This window comes from Anabrus simplex, chromosome 5 (genome assembly GCF_040414725.1).
Source record: "Anabrus simplex isolate iqAnaSimp1 chromosome 5, ASM4041472v1, whole genome shotgun sequence".
Taxonomy (NCBI): Eukaryota; Metazoa; Arthropoda; class Insecta; order Orthoptera; family Tettigoniidae; genus Anabrus; species Anabrus simplex.
Window position 1 is genome coordinate 366,712,089 of NC_090269.1, and position 23,198 is coordinate 366,735,286.

The 23,198-nt window shown below is 41.8% G+C and overlaps 1 protein-coding gene across 3 annotated transcripts in view; it reads right to left on the reverse strand.

Moving 5' to 3' along the window:
• fdl (fused lobes) overlaps window positions 1-23,198 on the reverse strand; it is a 244,060-nt gene that overhangs the window by 35,220 nt on the left and 185,642 nt on the right. For all 3 annotated transcript variants that reach the window (XM_067147683.2, XM_067147684.2, XM_067147685.2), the window contains one exon: window positions 7,532-7,834. In XM_067147683.2, the coding sequence (XP_067003784.2) occupies window positions 7,532-7,834 (303 nt within the window). The remainder of the gene's footprint in view (window positions 1-7,531; window positions 7,835-23,198) is intronic.

Genomic DNA, 23,198 nt, shown 5'->3' on the forward strand with positions numbered 1-23,198 from the left:
CTACCCAAAAACGACCATACAATTAGTATTACTGACCAAGAGACCACTTCTAAAGCACAATCCTGAATCGAGGACGTTTGTTGTCTAAAGGGGTACAAGATACAGGTCAACAGCCCCTCATAACAGTACTTATCAGTGGCAAAGTAGAACCATGGTATTTGTCATGTTGGGGTACTAATCAAAAGTAGCGTAGACTCACGGTGTTCCACATATGATGGTATTACTCATAAGTATTGGACGTCGTACAGGTAACGCAGACCTATGGTGTTTCTCACATAATGGCGCCATTCATAGGCAACGCAAACCGATGGTGTTCCTCACCTAAGTGTACTAATCACGGAGGAGGGTAATCCCGTGCTGTTCCTCACATAGTGGGTAGTAAGCGCAGGCAACGCAGACCCACGGTGCCGCTCATACTGTATAGTGGTACTAATCACAGGCAACGCCCAGACCCGTGGTGTTGCTCACGTGGGTACGACTCATGGGTACTGGAAACCTACAGTGAACTACTTTCTGCTGTTACTAATCACAAACCTATTTCGTACCTAATATAGTGGTACTACTCGCAAGTACAGGCAACCCATGGTGTTCCCCGCGTGATGGTACGAATCAAAAGTAGTTCCATGGTTCTAATTCAATCATCCTTTGGTCGCCCCTTTTAGTCGCCTCTCACGACAGACAGAGGATACCGTGGGTGTATTCTACATGTGCGTCCCCCACCCGCAGGGGGTGCATAGGTGGATTTGGCCCTGTTTTAAGGCCAGATGTCCTTCCTGACGGCAATCCTATATGGAGGGATGTTGTTCCTCACATAGTGGTCCTAATCACAGGTGATGTAGATCCATGCTCTTCCTCATATAGCGATTCTAATCACAGGTAATATAAACCCATGCTGCTCCTCCTCTAATGATACTAATCACAAACCCATGGTGTTCCTCACATAATGGTATTAACCAGAGGTGACGCAGGTATTTCTTACATAGTGGTACTACTCGCTGGTAACGCCAACCCATGGTGTTCCTCGCGTAATGATACTAATCACAGGTAATCTCATGGCTGAAAAACGATCATCCCTTGGTCGCCCCTTTTAGTCGCCTCTTACTACAGGCAACGGATTACGTGGGTGTATTCTTCATCTGTGCCCCCCACCCACAAGGAGTAGCGGTAAGTGTACGAAATTAGTGTTTTGTTTATGAGTGGAGTTCTTGTCGAACACACGGTTCTAGTGTTAGCTATCAGTACAGTCACGTGGATATTCCTAGTTAAGATATTTCTCCTAAAGAATAAATCGTATGACAGAACTGTTCGCAAATACAAGTGTCTTTCAGTGACACAGCGTGCCGAATTATGTTGGTGATCCTGCACTGTGACGCTCATTCCATTGCAGTAAGTGTAACAGACGAATCTAAATTCGTATTGCATATGGAAGGTGCCAGCTGAGCTCGTGTGCATCCGTCCTCCAACCCCCCGCAGAAACGCCTCACTCCATGTCCTATCAGTTCTGAAGTTCCCGAAAATACAGAAAAAATACAGTAATCATACGAGGACGGTTTGAAAAGTTCTCGGAATCACCGCTAGATGTCAGTGCTAGAGCAACGAGGTCCCCGCGCAATAATCACATATCCTTTGCGAGTGAACATGTGGCACGTCAGTGCTCTAGCTGCAGGAGTGTGGTAGTGACGACTCGTTGTTGTTGTTGTTGTTGTTCCCGCGTAGTGATTTGTGACAATGGAAAAAACTGAGATTCGAGCAGTGATTAAATACTTTGTAAAGAAAGGTATGAAAGCAAAGGCAATTCATGCCGACTTTCAGAACACACTGGGGAACTCTGCTCCTTAATTTTTAACTGTTTTCAACTGTTGCCACATCCACCATATTCACCTGATTTGGCACCAACAGACTTTCGTCTATTCCCCAAGCTGAAAATTTTTCTCGGTGGACGGAGATTTTCTACAAGGGAAAAACTGACAGCCGAATTGGAGAGGTATTTTGCAGGCCTGGAGGAATCTCATTTTCGAGATGGGATCAAGGCACTGGAACATCGTTGGATCAAATGCATTAGTCTACAGGGAGACTATGTTGAAAAATAAAAGCACTTCCACCGAGGTAATATACTTAATTCTAGTACATTCCGAGAACTTTTCAAAGCACCTACGTACATCCTAATTCGTAAGACCACGATTTCGAGAGACTTCGACGATATAAATAACTTACTTGTACAAAAAAGCAGTTCAAATGTTTCATAAATTGAAGCCTTTCTTCCGCTTATCGAAAAGATGTTGATCTAGTATCGACACATTCATATTTACAGAGGTTCCGAGACCTGCATACATCTTTGGGAGCCAGCTCTCTTAATACTAATGTTCCTGTTTTCATTTTCAAGACTTCAAAGAATTCACTACCATTAAAGAGAAGCATCTGCATGATTACTTGTGGAAAGTAATTTTACGGCTTGTCTCATCTTGCCAGCTGTATTACGAGAAGTGAAAGACTACCTATTAAAACCTTCGTCGAAAGAAGGCCAGTTTAAACCGTTGAAATAATTCTCCGCCACAGTGTTATCTAATAGCAATTTGCAAACTCGGAGCAGTGTCATTTCAATAAAAATCGTCAAGCACGGATATTCTTTCACATCCAGCAAGACAAGGAGAGCGTGTGATTTAAAGCCGCGCTCAGGGAGGAAGTGTTAACGATTCCAGGAATTGGGACGTCTCAGCGACACGGCTCCTCCTACACGCGCGAATAGGCCAGCCGTGCTGCAAGTCGTGTACATTATACAGAACCGTATGGGCGAATCTTAGCCACCTATCGGAGAAAGCAATAGTTACGTGTGCTTTCATGCTTTCAACCCAATGTTCTGTCGTTCACAGATCCAAGCAGGCTACCAGATCACTATACTGAATGGTTATCTATCTTTCGCTCGATAACAAAACAATATGAAGGATGGGATCGCTCATCGGTGTACAATGAGTGACCAAAAGTCACGGAAAGGGTTGTCCCATTAGAAATTGTGCCGTGTATGAACCCCCTGAGCTTTGCGACTAGCTGCGGCGTAGCCAAGCAGTTCTCACAGACACCTGTGTCGTGAAGATGGCAACACGTCGCGAATTGAACTTGGGATGATCATCGGCGCATGGGTCATAACGCTGCGGAGATTAAACGCAAATTCGGGTTTCCGAGGTCAACAGTCTCGAGGGTGGATCTTCAATATTGCAGGGAGAATGTTACCACCCGCGTAAGCCGCCGCACGGGATGACCAAAGGTGTTTAATGAACGGGAATTCTGGGCCAGGGCTAATGCGCAAGATGGCCGCCGCGCGCAATTTACCTCTAGGGCTACCGCGCAAGATGGCCGCCGCGCGCAATCTACCTCTAGGGCTACCGCGCAAGATGGCCGTCACGCGCAATCTACCTCTAGCTACACGCTACGTCCTCGGACACCTTCAGAAAATAGGATGTCGTTATCTTATGGAATACTGTCGAAAGAGGCTACTAAAAGGGATACCTGACTTGAAAGAGCAAGTGTTAGTGAACTAGGGATCATTAGCTGAGCCTAGGTATGATGTATGCTAAGCTGTTGTGTATAACCTCCCTTGGCCAACTCCTGTAGGTCACTTTATTCCGAGGGGGGGGTTGATCAGAGTAAAGCTCTTCCAGGGGCACCGAGCAACCTGTGCTGTTGTTGTGACTGCAGTTGAATGTTGGGAGTCAGGAACTCATTTCTACCAGGTTTGTAAAGAGACAACTGTACCGCATACGCTTCACCAGCCGACGACCAACTCGTGTCCCTTTGCTTACACCCCGGCACAGGTGCACGGGCCCGCGAATATCGGCAGTGGACTATGGAACAGTGGCGGCGTGTGGTATGGTCCGATAGATCCCGGTTCCAGTTATATTGTGCTGATGAGCGGGGGAAGAGTGTGGCGTATGCCCCGTGAAGCTACGGATCCCGCGTGTCAACAAGGTAGTGTCCAGGCGGCAGGTAGCTCAGTTCTGGTCTGGGAGGCATTCTCAAGGTCGCAGTTAGGCATCATTGTCCGGCTGCAGGGAGCACTGATATGTGCACGTTAAGTTCAGACCATCTGCACCTCTTTCTTGCTCAAGAGTACCCTAATGGAGATGCCACGTTTCAAAAGGACAATGCGCTCTGTATTGGCACGCAGGTGGTTGGAAGAGCACTCCAGTGAAGTTACGACCATGGATTGGCCCTCCAGATCCCCCGATCTTAATGCAATCGAGCATATTTGGGATGCTGTCAATGCTGGTGTACGCTGCATGAACCCCGAACCAAATACTCAAGACCAATTGTGGGTAGCAGTGCAAGATGCGTGAGTCCAGATCCATTCAGAACGATTCCAACACCTTGCAGAGTCGTTGCCTCGTCGTACTGGCGCTCGCGGAGGAGCAACTCGTAATTAAACTCAACATTCGGTGCCCTCCCATGAATTTTGGCCACTCAATGTTTATTATAACTGAAAGCGTACAAGAACACTCCACGCACTCTTCAAGACCTGTAGAATTAAACTGGACGACGGATACCTGAAATTTCAGAGATGGTGATACAAGGAGTGTTCCGAAATTTGTTACGCCGATGCAACATTTGCGTCGAGAAGATTGGGTATCGTTTCCAACAGGTTCTTTGATGAAAGGTAACGTTAGTTTTCAATTTCATTATTAACCCTCAAACACACGCTTATGGGGTGGAATCCACCCCAGGTCATTTTGTTTCCTAGTGAAATATACAAACAAACAACTTTTCTGTGCTCTCTCCCCGCTCTTGTAACTTTCTGGCTGGATCCCCGCAGAAAGAGCCATTCTTACATAATCTATCTTAAAATCTCCAATTAATACAGCAATTCATATTTTACAATACATTGATATATGGGGTGGAAAGCACTCCCCAAGCGTGTGTCTGCGTCCTAAGATCTGGCGCGTGTGCTTGAGGGTTAAGACTACCGTAATGAAACTGAACGCCCGTCCGCGATACTGCAGCAATGAATTACGGGCAATCTGTTCTCCCGACGTCCCTGCATAGTGCGGTATCGTTTCGTTGCCTCACCCTGTATGTGTGATACTTGTACGTCCAGCCCATGTCCCGTTTGTTTAGGGGGTCGGGTATGAAGTGTGAAGAATATTCGCAGCGAGTTTATACGACGCCCTTCCTGACGTCAACCTGATCGGAGGAGTTAATGAGATAAAATGAATGATGTGACATACAACCTGTGACTAAGTTCAACATAGATGACCAATGCACGACAGTGACCTCACTGCCCTTCGAAATAGTCCCCTCCCATAACTATACACTGCTGAGATCGGCGATACATATCCTAAAAACTTTGCAGGAAGGCTTTCTCTGGGATGGTGTTCGAAAGCCTCGTTACGTTTCGTTTGATACAAGGAATATCGTCAAATATCTTTCCTTTTAAAGCGAGCTTCAGTCGTGGGAATAGGAAGAAGTCTGGAGGATTGAGATCTGTCGAGTAGGGGGGGATGTTCAAGTTGCATCACCCCCTGACTGACGGCGGTCATCGGTTCACCGGTCTTCCGCTACGGGGGTTGTCAAAAACACTTTCCCGGCCTCCTAGAAAACGGGCGAACCACTCGTACACACTTCAAGGACAGTGCTTGATCTTCGTATACACGTACCAGCATCGCATGCGTTTTTTCCGGTGTCTTGCCAGGCTTAAAACAAAACTGTACATTGATCTTTTGGTCGATCATGTTCCTGTTCGCAGTTCAGAACCAACGCACCAAACACGCACTGTGTTAAACAGGTCTTACAGACACACACACACGATGCTCAACTGAACAACGTTGGGAGCAGATGGAGCGTTGTGTCGCCAGTGTTGCCGGTTCGACCGTTCCGACTTCATTCGTCGAATTTTACTGTCACAGGTTGTATGATAGTAGGAAGGGAGAGGGTGAAACACGGTGCCGGTACATAACCTACTGTCCTTCTGTCGAAGAGCACGAAGAAGCCCGCTGAAACCTTTACGTCTCCAATCGACGGACGAACTACCATCAACAGTGTCGTATGCCCTCACGCTATATGAATACTGTGAAGACATTTGGAACTGAATCCAGGCATTTGGCACGCAATCTAGTGATTACGCGTGTCTACCTTGCCGGCCAACATTCTGATGGTGAAACTTTTCTCGACCAATGAGATTCGAGCCGGCTAACCGCGGAGTCAGACCTTAGAGACTTAATGCCTTAACGTTCATGTCCACCAGGTGGACTTCCTGTATGTGTGACAATCTTTCTTTCTTTCTTTCTTTCTTTCTTTCCTTTTTTAATCCGTTTACCCTCGAGGCTTGGATTTTCCCTCGTACTCAGCGATTGATCCCACCTCTACCGCCTGAAGCGCAGTATCCTGGAGCGTGAGACTTTGAGTCGGAGGGATACAACTGGGAAGGGGGACCAGTATATCGCCCAGGAGGCCTCACCTGCTATGCTAAACAGGGACCTTGTGGGGTGATGGGACGATTGGAATGGATAGACAAAGAAGAGGGAAGGAAGCGGCAGTGGTCTTAAATTAGGTACCACACCGGCAATTACCTGGTGGAGAAGTGGGAAACCATGGTAAACAAATTCGAAGGTGGCTGAGAAGAGAATCGAACCTCCATCTACTCAATTGCCGTCCCGAGGCTAAGTGGACCCCGTTCCTGCCCTTGCACCAAAATTTCGTCGCAGATCCGGGATTCGAACCAGTATGATAACTAGCTTCTATTTTTAGGCCTAACTCTGACCAAAATTCAATGATGACGAGATATCATATGTGTAGGAAGGTCTTCACACCTTACAATTCACTACGGGATTGCGAAGACGAATAATTTTATGTACTGTCTCTGAAGTTTTCTTCTTTAACTCCTTTTTCTGAGCATTTTTTTTACAGAAGTCTCTCCCCCGTTACTGGCTACTGAGAAGAACACAAAGCCAGGAAGAGGCGGCTGACTTTCTCTGGACATATCAACGAGGTTGAACCCCACTAGGATGACCTACCAGCTTCTCAACTACTAGAAGAACAGGAAGATAAGGGACACCATGGCGAACAGAAGTGAAGAAAGACGTACAGAAACTGGGAGTAACTGAAAACGACAGCAGCTACCGAGCACTTCTCAGAAGAAGAATAAAAAGTAGAGGTTACAAGACAGATTACCTTGTAAGAAAACAGGCACCCTCTGGACAAATGAAAGAAGGGAGAAACAACGCCAGAGAATGCACGAGTACTGGGCAAACATCAAGTCCGAAAGTTGAACATCATGGCCTTCAGGTGCCCCATTCGTAAGAAGAAGGAGAAGAAGAAGAAGAAGAAGAAGAAGAAGAAGAAGAAGAAGAAGAAGAAGAAGAAGAAGAAGAAGAATTTATGATACAAAACTGCCACAACACCGTTTGGTGGTATTCGTCGTCCTGGTCATCTTTATCAGGATCTCTTTATTACTGGAAGGCATTTTTCGTACACCATTCATATCATGTTATCTGCTAAAGACTACCACCATTTTTAAGCTGAAGAGTGACAGTGGAGCAAGTACCTCATCTCCGCCGAGGTGGAACACGTCCGTGGGATTTGTCAGCTCCACCAGGTCGCGGTAGAGCTGTCCCAGCACTCTGTACGAGTGCTCGTTGTCGGGGTTGAGCTGCCCGCATGGTGGCTGGCCGCAGTACCGCTCCCACGGCTGCCGGTTCACACACAGACTCAGCTTCCCCAGGCCCGACGCTGGACCCCACTGCCAGCCATTACCTGCATGTGCAGGGGCGTCTATCTCAGCGATAACCCGCACTCCACGCTCCAGGGCGTATTGCGTCAACTCCTTCACGTCCGCTGCAGAGTACACCTGGTGAAAGAGAATGTAAATGCAACATGAAATACATTCAATTATATTACATACGTACATACAAACATACATACGAGAAATATATAGACGAAAATTGATAAAGAATTTAAAGTTGTAACATCATTGAACCGAGAGTGGTGCATCCGGAAAGAATTGCTAAATTATTCAACATTATTAAGGCAATGAATAGAAATAAATTGATAAAGGTAATTTTTTTATACATGCTAGTTAGTGGCGTAATTGTGCCTAAAGTAACTTAAAAAATATAACTTTGTTGAAATCTAGGGCTATTAGTACGTTGATTATACTTACAGCATACAACATCGACAATGGCAACGATTTATAACACTGTAACAAAAGACGTCGATATATTCACCGAATCGGATAATGAATTCAATAAGAAACTAGAAGCCTGCCTTTACAATTTGTAAATTTTAATAATTCTTTCTTTCTGGTATTCATCATATATCCCCGTGTACTCATTTGTGTTTTAAGTTTGTTTGTTTTTGTTGTGTTCTTTTTTGCTTTGTGTTACCGCGTGATTTGTCAGTGCATTTTCATTTCTTTTAAATTGTGATAATGATGATGATGATGATGATGATGCTTGTTTTTTAAAGGGGCCTAATATCTAAGGTGATCGATCCCCTACTTTTAAATTGTAAGTAGTATTATATATATAATATTAATACTCATTATGTTTTATTTTGTTTTTATTGATTTTAACTTTGTTTTTTGTTCAATTTTAACTTCATACATACAGACTGAAAATAAATGTTAAGGAGGTCCTTAATTGGGTGTAAAACCTGTGTACTTTCAAATAAATAAATAAATAAATAAATAAATAAATAAATAAATAAATAAATAAATAAATAAATAAATAAATAAATAAATAAATAAATAAATAAATAAATAAATAATGAACCGTCATGTTCTATTTAAATTACAAGCTTTGATAATATAATATTAATAGTCATTTGAGAAGTGGAACGTAATATGCAGGGAGTGAGGATGGTTACTGTGGTGACTCACACTTCGGCGGGGGGGGGGGGGGGGGTGGTCACGTTTCCGCGGTATCCGATGGACCTGTATAACGTGTCCGAGAAGACTAGCGTTTTATTTTTCTTGTTTTTGTTTGTTTTTAAAAGTTCCATTTATTAAAATAATGTTTCTAAAATTCACATCAGGTCATTCTTTCCCTGTTCAATTCCTAAATCATTTAACTGTTAAAATTCGTTTATGATGTTTTCCAGACACTTCCTTATTTGCGCTTTCCTTGTTGAAATTATGCTATAGGATATCAAATTTGTGTAATGCATGCATAAAAAATAAGGAAGGATTACAATAAACAATAACCTTTCCCTGATCTGTGGTTTCTGAGATTATGGGAGACGGATATTATATTATCTTTAAAAATCATACATATATATATACACGGGCCATATTGACAGACCCGACAATAATAGAGAAACCAAATAAATTGTCACCGTTGAACAAGGACCGGTTAAAATATTGCATAATAATAAGGTAAGGATAAGGGTGTATTCTGCCCGAAGGCAGAGCCGAACCTCCGCAGAGGTGTGCCTGAGCCGGAGTTTACGTACGGTAGGGTGGCCAGTTCCTTTCCGCTCCCCCATTCCCTTACCCCCCCCCCCCCCCCACCAACAGCGCGTGGCAACCCATCCAAATCTTGACCACGCCCAATGTTGCTAACTTCGGAGATCTCACGAGATCCGGTGTTTCAGCACGGCTACGGCCGTTGGCACATAATAATAATAATAATAATAATAATAATAATAATAATAATAATAATAATAATAATAATATTGACCCCTAGGCTCCTCCCATTTCTTACATTTCTCTTCCAGTCAGGAGCTAAACGAGGTGTTGATTTGGCCCTGAACACAAACACACACACACACACACACACACACACACACACAATGCACCGTTATGTACTTCATCCTGCAAGTTTCTATGAATAAAGTAAATGTCTCCACATCCCTCTACCTGCAACTACTGTAGCACTATACCCTGATCTAGCTCTACACTTCTTACCCGGAAACCATTAAAACCTGAGCGTAACTATCGTCTCCAAGATATTCCCCCCATTTCTCTCACCGTCCACGCGATATTCTATTTCTCACCTTGGTATTTTATCCTATCCAGTACTGTTTGCTCACGGAAATTATCTCATTCAATGCTGGTCTCATACTCACACGTTGTACGTTAACGTACTGTAAGCTTGTTTGAAGTGAACCCGGAAATATATTCCTGTATTATCCATATTTCCGATAACACGGTACAAGTTATAGATTTCTTAAACATTGAAAACATTTCCAATAAATAATACAAAATTTCTGTGGCTATTTCTAGACGGTTGCAGCCCTTGTAAAGCAGAGCCTCCGATGAGGGTAGGCGGCATCTGCCATGTGTAGGTAACTGCGAGTTATTGTAGTGGTGGATAGTGTTATGTGTGGTGGGTGAGTTGGAAGGATGTTGGGGACAGCACAAACACCCAGACCCGAGCCAAGGGAATTAACCATTTAAGTTCCAATGTAAAGTGCGAGTTGCGGAGTTGTGATGACAATGGCAGGTCCAATTTCCCTATTGCCATTCAAAATCAAGTTGGGAATTTTCATTATAATGGCAGACTCCATTGCTTACTGCGCGGTCACAATCGATTTTGGGAGTTTTCGTTACAATGGCAAGCCCCCTTTCCTAATTCCAGACATATTATAGTTGAGGGATTTTTATTATAATGGCAAAAACCTTCCCTACTGCCAGTCAAAATGGACTTGTGCTGTTATTACAATGACAGGCCCATTTTCCTAACGCCAGTCAGCTTACTGCCAGTCACACCGAGTTGGTGACTTTCCATTATAATAGCCGATCGCTATGCGTAACATCAGTCACATCTTCGGCGGGTAAATTTGTTTATAATGGCGGGCACCCTTCCCTACTGCCAAACAAAAACGGATATAAGAGTTCTGAAAAAAGCTGAATGCTCCCTTGACTTCTGCCAAGGCAACATCATAAGTTTGTCCCTATTAATTTTTCTGAAATTCCAAAATCACTAATCACATGTTGAACATGTGATGATGATGATGATTATGATTGTTGTTTTAAGGGGCCTAACATGGAAGGTCATCGGCCCCTAATGGAACGAGATGGATGAAATGATATGTGAAGTTAAAATTTTAAAACGTATCCACTGACTAGAGTTAAAAAAATTATGGTGATGAAAAATTAGTATAAAACAATCAGTGGATCTAATTCGCAATGCTTTATTTTCTAATAAAATAAGAGAAAATGCAGGAGACAAGGGAATAAGGCATTGCCTGGTAGTACAGATGTATATACATAATTTACGTTAGATGTTAAAAAACACATTAAAATACGCAACACAAACTAAAATGTCAATAGGATAAAAGCGCAACTGACACAAATACACTAGCACAAAAGACATCATTACACACGATAAAACAAACCACTATCCCTCATAAAGCGGATGACGAGGTCTGCTGACTGCTCGTCATCACGCAAGGTAAGGGAGTTGCTACGCGGGAGTTTTGGACCACAGCGCAGATCGACCAGGGCCACGCTCTCCGTAAGGATGTGTACCGCGGCAAGATGATCGCAGCAAGTACACACAGGAGGGGGGTTCTCCTTTCAATAAGTGAGAGTGCGTCAGGATACCGTAGCCGATCCGAAGACGACATAATACCACTGCTTCCCTCCGAGAAGCCCGAAGGGAAGACCTCCATACCTTCGTTGTACCTTTTATCGCTCACGGCTTATTTCGAAGAGGAGTGGCCTGCCACTCCATCTCCCAATAGGACATAACCAGGTGTCTCAGCTGAGAACGAATATCACTTACTGGAACCTTGAAAGGCAACGGGGGCAGTGTAACTGCCACCTTGGCAGCCTTATCTGCTAACTCGTTTCCCGCTACACCCATGTGGCTTAGCAGCCACAGAAACGTGATTCTGGTGCCCGCATCCCAACACCCGGCCAGCAGGTCCTGGATTCGCTGCACCAGAGGGTGCCGAGGGAGACAAGTATCTATAGACTGTAGCGAACTCAAGGAATCAGTACACACAAGAAAGTGTCGGCGCTCATGGGACAGTGCGTACCGCAGAGCTTCACAGATGGCATAGAGCTCCGTTGTGTACACACTACAAGTTTCCGGGAGAGCAAATAGAAACATATCAGTGTCGACAACGAACGCACAGCCTACTTTAGTGTCTGTTCTCGAGCCATCCGTGTAAATGACCACTGAGCCTGGATACCGGCCAACAACGGACAGAAAGAGTCTCCGATAAATCGAAGGGTCCGTGTTTTCCTTCGGGCCAGTGTGCAGATCCAGGATTATCTCAGGACGGCGTACTGCCCACGGAGGTACCCCACTTGGTTGTCTGACAAGGTAAGGAACCGAAGGTACGTGAAACAATCTGTGACTGCTATCCAAGCGTATTCCAACCAGCCGCGTTGCTCGAGGACAAGCAGTGTACAGCAAATGGTTGCCACTGTTGAATACGCAAGGATAGCTTGGATGAAGTGGCATCTGCCGCAAATTAGCAGCATACGAAAAAAGCATTTGCTGGCGCCTCAGGTGTAAAGGCGGCACACCAGACTCAATGAGCAGGCTAACTATGGGGCTTGTATGAAAAGCTCCCGTCGCCGACCTAACCCCGCTGTGGTAGATGCTGTTCAGCTTCGCAAGCACGCTTGGTCTTGCTGAGCCATATGCTGCAGTGCCGTAGTCTAGCCGTGATAAAATACGCGCCATATAGATTCGTAGGAGCACCGTGCGGTCAGCACCCCAATTAGTGCTGCTAAGAAACTTCATGATATTCAGCTTCTTAGTGCATTGCACTTTTAACTGCCGCACGTATGGCTCCCATGACAATTTTCTATCGAAAAGGAGCCCAAGAAATCGGTAGGTGTCAACAACGGGAAGAACGACATTTCCTAAGTATAGCTCAGGTTGTTTGTGAAGAGTACGGAGCCGACAAAAGTGGACAACACAGGACTCTGCGGTGGAAAACCGACAGCCATGTTCTAAGGCCCACTCTTCCACTCTCCTAATAGCTTGCTGTAATTGCCGCTCTGCGACTGCCATATTACGCGAGCTATAGTGCAGAGAAAAATCGTCCACATATAGCTACGGTATTACTACTGAACCAACAGCAGCAACAATACCGTTTATGTCAATCGCAAACAGAGTGACACTAAGGACCGATCCCTGTGGAACCCCATTTTCCTGAACGTGATATTGCGAATATGTCCTCCCTACTCGCACACGGAATAGATGGAGGGACAAAAAATTCGCAATAAATACCGGCATGTGACCTCGGAATCTCCAATGATGCAGGACTGAAAGGATACTATATCGCCATGTGGTGTCAAAGGCCTTTTCTAAGTCAAAGAAAACAGCTACCAAATGCTGTTTGCGGAGCAATGCATTCTGGATAGAGCTCTCCAGGCGTACCAAGTTGTCAGTGGTCGAGCGAGCGGCTCGATAACCACATTGGTACTCGGACAAGAGTCCTCGTTTCTCAAGACACCACACAAGTCGGCGATTTACCATCCTCTCAAATAGCTTACACAGGCAGTTTTTAAGACAAATTGGTCTGTAACTTCCTGCATACTTAGGATCTTTGTCAGGCTTGAGGACAGGAATGAAGATGCCTCTTCGCCACTGAGACGGAAACTCACCCTCTATCTAGATTCGGTTGAACACACGAAGGACATATAGTAGACTATCCTCACTAAGGTGTTTCAATATCTGGTTATGGATATTGTCTGGTCCAGGAGACGTGTCCTTACAAAGCGCAAAGGCGCTATGGAGTTCCCACTCCGTATAGGGCACGTTATAATCCTCTGAAGCTTGAGTGGAAAAACTAAGTTGATGACGTTCTGCCTCCCGCTTCAGAGCGAGGAAATCAGGATGGTAATTCCCGGAGCCAGATACATCCGCGAAATGACTAGCTAGATGGTTAGCAATCGAGAGTGGTTCAGTGACGACAATGGCTGTAATGGAAATTCCCGGTACAGAAGATGATCCTTGGATACCCGAAATACTTCGAGGTTTAGTTCACACTTGAGATGATGGAGTATGTGAAATCATAGACGACACATATCTCTCCCACGAACCCTTCTTACTTTGTCGAATAAGAACTCGCGCCTTGGCGCTTGAACATGAGAAAATAACCTGTCAGAAATCATACCAGCACTAACATCCGTATATCCTAAATTTCTTAAACATATTTTGTATTCATGTACGTGAAGTGCTCACAATTATCTTAATTTGCATAGAATTTTAAATGTTTCGTATAGCATTATTCAAACAAATGTAGACGAATACAATTTCATCTCAGGAGATGGTGGGTTTGAATCCCACCAACGGCAGCCCTGAATATGGTATTCCGTGGTTTCTCATATTTACACCAGACACCTTAATTAAAGCTATGGACACTTCCTTCCCAGTTCTAACACTTTCTTATTGTTGCGTAACCGAAAACCTTCGAAGTGTTAGTGCGACGTTAAACAACTAGCAAAAGAAAGAAGAAAACTCTTATTTTGTCTTCGATAAAGTTGGAAATGCCTTTTACATCATTTTATATGGTTTTGGAAGTTGCTGTAAAAAAGTGGACGAATTTCGTGAATTTCTAAAGGGAATCATAGTTTTTAACAGATTAAGTGAGAAATTTTCTCTTTTAAAATGATGTTTATGACTCATCATGACCTTGAATTGGAGTTCCTGACTTGCTAAATAACAAACCGCATCAATTACCTGTCTTAATACTTCCCTGTTCTTTATGTCCTGTTAATTTTACCTAATGATGCCACTTCAGCACTGGCCATCAAGTAACAGATCCATTCGCTGTTTTCCGAAAAAGTTTAGATGTAAATGCCAATTACCATGGGTCTCCGAGTCCGAATGATTTTGCTGAGCACTGGGTAAATGTCTAAATCTGAAAAACTTTGGTTATTCCAAACTTCCATTTCGTTGGAAAACAATAAACGTGGCCAACATAATAGTCTGTCTGATTCTATATGAAACAATATAGACACTTAGCAGTCACTTGGAACTTTTATTAATAACTAGCACATCTACCCGTGGTAAGTTACAGTATTCTACGTTTTATACGGATTTCCATGTAAATTATTATACACGCAGTAAAAAAGATTTTATTAAATTGCATGTCTCTTAGCGTTATCCCAGAAACACCATGGGGAGTTCCCCATACGTTTTTCCCCTTGTAAGGTGCGACTTGTGGAATTGTAATGATAATGGCAGACCCCCGTTTCTATTGGTATTCATAATCGAAATCCATTCGCGCCTTTTTGTATCACTGGCTAGCTGTTTTAATTAATGAAGACGTGATTAATTAACTCTAAACTTCGTAATTTTATGTCTTATTCTATTACAACACGAGCTGGCTTTCACTTATAATATAATGACATTATTCAGCTGACCGTCAACAGGACTCATTATCTGTGTAATTTTCTTCTTCCGAACATAGATGCCGCATGGAAACGTACGCAACGTTAAACGCTCTGGATATGCGTATCTGGAAAATTCGATACGTTATATAGCACATTACTCGCTGAAAATGATTATTAAAGGCTCTCCTTGCTTTCCAAATAATGAACTTTATTAATGTATGCATCTTTTCTGCTTAATTCATATCTGAATTAGTCCTCTTTTTCCCCAACCAGCTGAATAGCGGAATGCTCTGATTGGTTGAACAGGCCAAGGAAAATATACTTTAGATACATCCATCAGTCCAAGAAGGACCGACATTTCTCCCTCTCTCTCTCTCTCACTCTCCCTCTCTCTCACTCTTTCTGCACATTATGAACTGAAAGTATCATGCCATAGTTAGTAATTCGCCTTTGCTGTTGTGAAATAAACAATGGGGCAATATATATAGACTGAACTAAAACTGCCATTTAAATAACATTATTATTTAATTAAACAATCTGGCCAATTATAGACCGTTTATACAGTATTTTTATTTGTTATGTTCTTCCCAGAACTACTTCATACGTCGGCTGATCGCCTGCCTGTGTTTCTCCGATAACACTCTCCGAGGTTGACGTCGAATTTGCAAAAGCGAATAATCCGCAGAAGTGATTTGTCGCCGGAAGGCCACCTTGTTATTTATTATGTCTTTGTAGATCCCACCGTATCTCTCCCAGATAACCGGTGGTGTATTTTAATTTGGAGCTTAATCAAACATCATCTCAGTTAGCCTTTCGTTGTTCATTCTGTGAAGATTATTCCTCTTTGTCCGTTTGAGTCTCCTAGGGACCACGTGGTAATTTCAATGCTGCATTCTTTGTTGTTCTTTCTTCCTCTTCAAGTTTTTTTTCAATTAACAGATCTGTACAGAAAATTTTATATGTTTTACCTTGTACTTAGTGGCAGCCTGTAAATACAGGAGCTTGTTACTAAATAAATGGAAATGGATATATGTGCTCACTATGCCGCCTTTTCCTCTCCTCGAATCATTTTAAGCCTATTTTCTTTCCGTCCGACTTTAGAATCCTTCCATTTTTAACAATTTCTTTCTAAAATCTCCTTATCTGTTCCTGTTGCTTCTCTTATATTGTTTCTTTCAAAATATTTCCTGAATTCACAAATCCACGTTGTTGTTGACTTCTTGTTCCAAAGATATTTGAGGATCTGTCTAGTTAACCTGTTGTCATCCATTCTGTATAAATGTCAAAATAGTACAAATCACCTCTTCCGCATTGTTTCTTTATGTTTTTTATGTTCCTGTATATTTCGTCATTACTTGATTTCCAGAGTTTTGTACCTATAGTTCTCGGAGGACCTAATATTTTCCGCATAAATTTTCTTTCCGGTACTTCTAATTTATTCAACTTGTAATTCAGTACTAGACATTCACTCGCATATAGACATTCCGGTGCTGTAGTGTTGTATTTTGAGATTTTTTAATAAAAACTTGTTGTAGATATACCTATTTATACCGTTTATTCATTCCATCTTGTGTATCCTTCCTTATTCAGCGGAATTTTCCAAACCATTTTCTTGAATTGTTAATCCCAAATATCTGAATTTCTTTACTTTCCTTATTCGATCAATTTCTGTTATTATAAATTATGGAGCATTTTTTATGTTTGTCATAATTTTCTTTCCATACAAATTCTCCAAACCAGTTCTGTTGGCTATTTCTTCCAAGAGATTGACTTGTATTGCTGCATTTTTCAGGTTTTCTGACAGTATTGCAAAATCATCTGCTGTGAAGATAATAATAATAATAATAATAATAATAATAATAATAATAATAATAATAATAATAATAATAATGATAATAATAATAATAATAATAATAATAATAATAATAATAATAATAATTTACATCATTTTATATGGTTGTGGAAGTTGCTGTAAAAAATGTGGACGAATTTCGTGGATTTCTAAAGGGGATCATAGTTTTTAACTGATTAAGTGAGAGAAACAATATAAGAGAAGCAGCAGCAACAGAGAAGGAGATTTTAGAAAGAAATTGTTAAAAATGGTAGGATTCTAAAGTCGGACAGATTATTATTATTATTATTATTATTATTATTATTATTATTATTATTATTATTATTATTATTATTTGAATATATCGTTTTTGCCAATTAAGGCCAGTGTTAACACTTATCAGCGTTTCTGAATTTCCTTCGCTCTTCAAAACAGGTCATTTTCTCACTATTTGCAGAAATCCTGTATCCCATGTACCCAGATCCTGAACTTACTTCTACCTTGAACCAGTGTCTCTCAGACACCGGCCAGATCCTCTTGTACTGCTGTTGCTCACGGAGTAATACATTTGTTAAGTTATGAGAAGACCGAGAATTCCACTTGATGAGTGAGATGACCGTAAAACGTGAGACGGCGTTTCCCCATAACAAGTTAGAGTTCTTCAAATTTACAGTACTGCTCTGTACTTGACCTCAGGCTATTTTCACCGTCAGAATTTTGATGTGGGCAAAGGATGTTTACTATAATCTTCCTCTCTTTCTTTTCGATAATCTCTACAAAACAGTGCTGAGTCATGGCACAGCTCTCAGCAGCATATAAGATTTGAGGATAATGTTGGGGTGTAAAGCAAAAGCATGTAAATTCATCTCCGTACAGGCCATTAAGGCACTTGGAGGGTGGAAGTTCCAGTGGGTGGGACCCTCACAAAAATTACTTGATTCGAAAACTGAAAAAATCCAAAGGAAAGCAGCTCGATTTGTTCTGGGTGATTTCCGGCAAAGAGTAGCGTACAAAAATGTTGAAAATTTTGGGCTAGGAAGACTTGGGAGAAAGGAGACGAGCTGCTCGAAAAGTGGTATGTTCCGAGCTGTCAGTGGAGAGATAACGTGAAATGACATCGGTAGACGAATAAGTTTGAGTGGTGTTTTTCCCCCCAGGAATTAACCTGGTACTTAATTTTGGTGCAGGCTGAGTGCACCTCCGGAAGTGGAAATCTCGTTTCTTAAATTTTCGACTTTCTGACGGGGATTCGAAAACACGTCCTTCCGAGTGAAGTGAGCACGCCTTTATCGCGTCGGCCAGGCATTTCCTAATATTGGGGTGTACTAGTTGTATACTGTATATACTTTGACACCGGTCTCGACTGACAAGACGGTTTACGGAGGTGAAAAGCAGGTTCCATGCGTTAACTAACACACGAAATGACATAGACGGATACTTAACAATTATTTACGATTGAACACTATGTTAAAAACACTTTTGTATGTACGTACATTGTCTTTTAGACTTATTTATAAGGTTATGATGAATCACTCTCCACCACAGTGCATTCCTCGGAGTTAAACAGTAACATAATACGGAACCGTACAAGCACAACTCCACTCAGTCTTACCGAAAATTACAGAGCAGTCAGTTTTACATGCGTTGCATGTAAGCCTTGGGAAAGCAATCTTTCTGATTATACATCTTTGCGAAATTAATAACTGGTTCGATAGAAGGCAGTTCGGGTTTAGGAGAAATAATTCCACTCAAACTCAACTTATACGATTCCAGCAAGAAATAGCAGATATTTTGGGTTCAGGAGGACAAATGGCCTGTATCGCGACTGACCTATCTAAGACATTTCATAGGGTAGATAGATCATGGGAGACTACTGACAAAAATAAGTACAACTGGACCAGACAAAATAGCGAGACTGAATGGTTGGCTATATTTCCAAGAAAGAGAACTGAGAGAATTAGTGTACGTGAAGCTTTATCTGATCCTGTAATCATTAAGAGGGGAATTCCCCAAGACAGTATTACTGGATCTTCATTTATTCTTATAACTTATATAACTAATATGAGTAAAGAAGTGTAATCAGAGATAAGGTTTTTTGCGGATGATGTTATTCTGTATGGAGTAATAAATAAGTTACAGGGTTGCGAGCAACTGGAAAATGAACTCTACAATATTGTGAGGTGGACAGCAGGCAATGGTATGATAATAAACGGGGTTAAAAGTCAGGTTGTGAGTTTCACAAATAGGAAAAGTCATACGGTTTTAATTTCTGCGCTGATGGGGTGGAAGTTCTTTATGGGGATCATAGTAAATAAGTAAATACCTAGATATTAATATAAGGAACGACCTTCATTGGGGTAATCACAAAAATGGGATTGAAAATAAAGGGTACAGATCTCTGCACATGATTATGAGGGTACTTAGGAGTTGTAGTAAGGATGTAAAGGGAAGGACATAAAAGTCTCTGGTATGACTCCATCTAGAGTATGGTTCCACTGCATGGGACTCTCACCAGGACTAATTGGTTTCAGAACTCCGAAACAATCCAAATAAAAGCAGCTTGATTTATTCTGAGTGATCTCGGACAAAAGAGTAGTGTTACGAAAATGTTGCCAAGTTTGGGCTGGGAAGACTCGGGAAATGGAGACGAACTGCTCGATTAAGTGGTATGTTCCAAGCTGTCAGTGGAGAGATGGCGTAGAATGACATTACAACACTAATAAGTTTGAGTGGTGTCTTTAACATACATACATACATACATACATTATCATTATAGACTGTTATGCCTTTCAGCGTTCAGTCTGCAAGCCTCTGAGAATTCACTAAACGTCGCCACAATCCTCGATTTGCAACTACAGTGTTGTGGCCTCATTTAGTTCTATACCTCTTATCTTTAAATCGTTAGAAACCGAGTCTAACCATCGTCGTCTTGGTCTCCCTCTACTTCTCTTACCCTCCATAACAGAGTCCATTATTCTCCTAAGTAACCTATCCTCCTCCATTCGCCTCACATGACCCCACCACCGAAGCCGGTTTATGCGTACAGCTTCATCCATCGAGTTCATTCCTAAATTAGCCTTTATCTCCTCATTCCGAGTACCATCCTGCCATTGTTCCCACCTGTTTGTACCAGCAATCATTCTTGCTACTTTCATGTCTGTTACTTCTAACTTATGAATAAGATATCCTGAGTCCACCCAGCTTTCGCTCCCGTAAAGCAAAGTTGGTCTGAAAACAGATCGATGTAAAGATAGTTTCGTCTGGGAGCTGACTTCCTTCTTACAGAATACTGCTGATCGCAACTGCGAGCTCACTGCATTAGCTTTACTACACCTTGATTCAATCTCACTTACTATATTACCATCCTGGGAGAACACACAACCTAAATACTTGAAATTATCGACCTGTTCTAGCTTTGTATCACCAATCTGACATTCAATTCTGTTTAATTTCTTACCTACTGACATCAATTTAGTCTTAGAGAGGCAATTTTCATACCATACTCATTGCACCTATTTTCAAGTTCCAAGATATTAGATTGCAGGCTTTCGGCACAGTCTGCCATTAAGACCAAGTCGTCAGCATAGGCCAAACTGCTTATTACATTTCCACCTAACTGAATCCCTCCCTGCCATTTTATACCTTTCAGAAAAGTAGGAAATATCTCAATATGAAGATAAGTTGGAATTCAAGAGGCGAAAGTGGGGCAATGTTCGTTTATAGGAAGGGGAGTTAGTGATTGGAATAATTTGCCAAGGGAGATGTTAAAAAATATTCCAAATTCTTTGCAATCATTTAAGAAATTACTAGGAAAACATCACCTGTCACCTGGGCGACTGCCCTAAATGAAGATCAGTGATGATGCTTTGACATTTTCTCGTAATGATGATGATGATTTATAAAGACCAGCTATTTCAAAATGTTCATAAACTAAAACATAATGATAAAGTTTAAAAACAATTACATGTTATGTAATGGCTGCAATAAATGACATGTTAATACTGAGCAAAACTGTATGAACGATTTTCTAATAGATAGTAGGAATGTGGCACCACGTTGTTGTTGTTTGAGTCATCAGTCCATAGACTGGTTAGATGCAGCTCTTCATGCCACCCTATCCTCTGCTAACCTTTTCATTTCTACGTAACTACTGCTTCCTACATCTGCTCTAATCTGTTTTTCATATTCGTACCTTAGTCTACCCCTACCGTTCTTACCACCTACACTTCCTTCAAAAACGAAATCGATCTCCTCTCTCCAATTCGATTCAGTATCTCTTCATTTGTGATTCGATCTATCCATCTCACATTCAGCATTCTTCTGTAACACCACATTTCAAAAGCTTCTATTCTCCTTCTTTCTGTGCTAGTTATCGACCATGTTTCACTTCCATACAATGCCACGCTCCACACGAAAATCTTCAAAAACATCTTTCTAATTCCTATATCAATGTTTGAAGTGAGCAAATTTATTTTCTTAAGAAAGCTCTTCCTTGCTTTTGCTAACCTGCATTTTATATCCTCCTTACTTCTGCCATCGTTAGTTATTTTACTACCCAAGTAAAAATATGCATCTACTTCCTTTAAGACTTAATTTCCTAATTTAATATTTCCTGCACCACCTGCCTTCGTTTGACTGCACTCCATTACTTTTGTTTTGGACTTATTTATTTTCATCTTGTACTCCTTACCCAGGACTTCATCCATACCATTCAGCAGCTTCTCGAGATCTTCTGGAGTCTCAGATAAAATACCAATATCATCGGCAAATCTCAAGATTTTTATTTCCTCTCCTTGGATTGTGATTCCCTTTCCAAATTCCTCTGTGATTTCCTTTACCTCCTGTTCTATGTAAACATTGAAAAGGAGGGGAAACAAACTGCAGTATTGCCTCACTCCTTTCTGGATTGCTGCTTCTTTTTCAAAGCCCTCGATTCTTATCACCGCAGACTGATTTTTATACAGATTGTAGATAATTCTTCGTTCTCGGTATCTGATCCCTATCATCTTCAGAATCATAAATAGCTTGGTCCAATCAACATTATCGAATGCCATGTACGTGGTTTGTCCTTCTTGATTCGATCCTCTAAGATCAGACGTAAAGTCAGGATTGCTTCACCTGTTCCTCCATTTCTTGTAAAGCCAAACTGATCTTCTCCCAACTCAGCTTCAACTTGTTTTCCCATTCTTCTGTAAGCAATACGTGTAAAGATTTTGCAGGTATGAGATACTAAACTAATGGTACGATAGTTTACATACCTGTCAGCACTGGCTTTCTTTGGAATAGGTATAACAACATTCTGCCGAAAATCGGATGGGACTTCTCCTGTCTCATACATCTTACACACTAAATGGAATAAACTTGCCATACTGGTTTCTTCTAAGGCAGTCAGTAATTCAAAGGGAATGTCATCAATTCGAGGTGCCTTGTTCCTATTTAGGTCGCTCACAGCTCTGTCAAACTCTGACCTCAAAATTGGGTCTCCCATTTCATCAGCATCAACAACCTCTTCTCCTTCCAGAACCACATTATCTACATCGTCACCTTGATACAACTGTTGGATATGTTCCTGCCATCTTTCTGCTTTGTATTCCTTCCCTACAAGTGGCTTTCCATCTGAGCTCTTAATATTCATACACCTAGATTTCCTTTCTCCAAAGGTTTCCTTGATTTTCCTGTATGCAGCATCTACCTTTCCTAGGACCATACAACCTTCGATATCCTTGCACTTCTCCTTCAGCCAGTCTTCCTTAGCTATCTTGCACTTTATATCCACTTGATCCTTTAATCGCCTGTATTCTTTTCTGCCCTCTTCATTTATAGCATTCTTGTATTTTCGTCGTTCATCAATCAGGTCTAGTATCTCCTGAGTTATCCACTGATCCTTAGTTGATCTCTTCTTTCTTCCAAACATTTCTTCAGCAGCCCTGCTGACTTCATTTTTCATGACTATCCACTCTTCCTCTATTGTGTTTCCTTCAGCCTTTTCATTTAATCATTTTGCAACATATTCCTTGAAACAATCCCTCACACTCTTTTCTTTCAACATGTCTAGATCCCATCTTTTTGCATTCTTTCCTT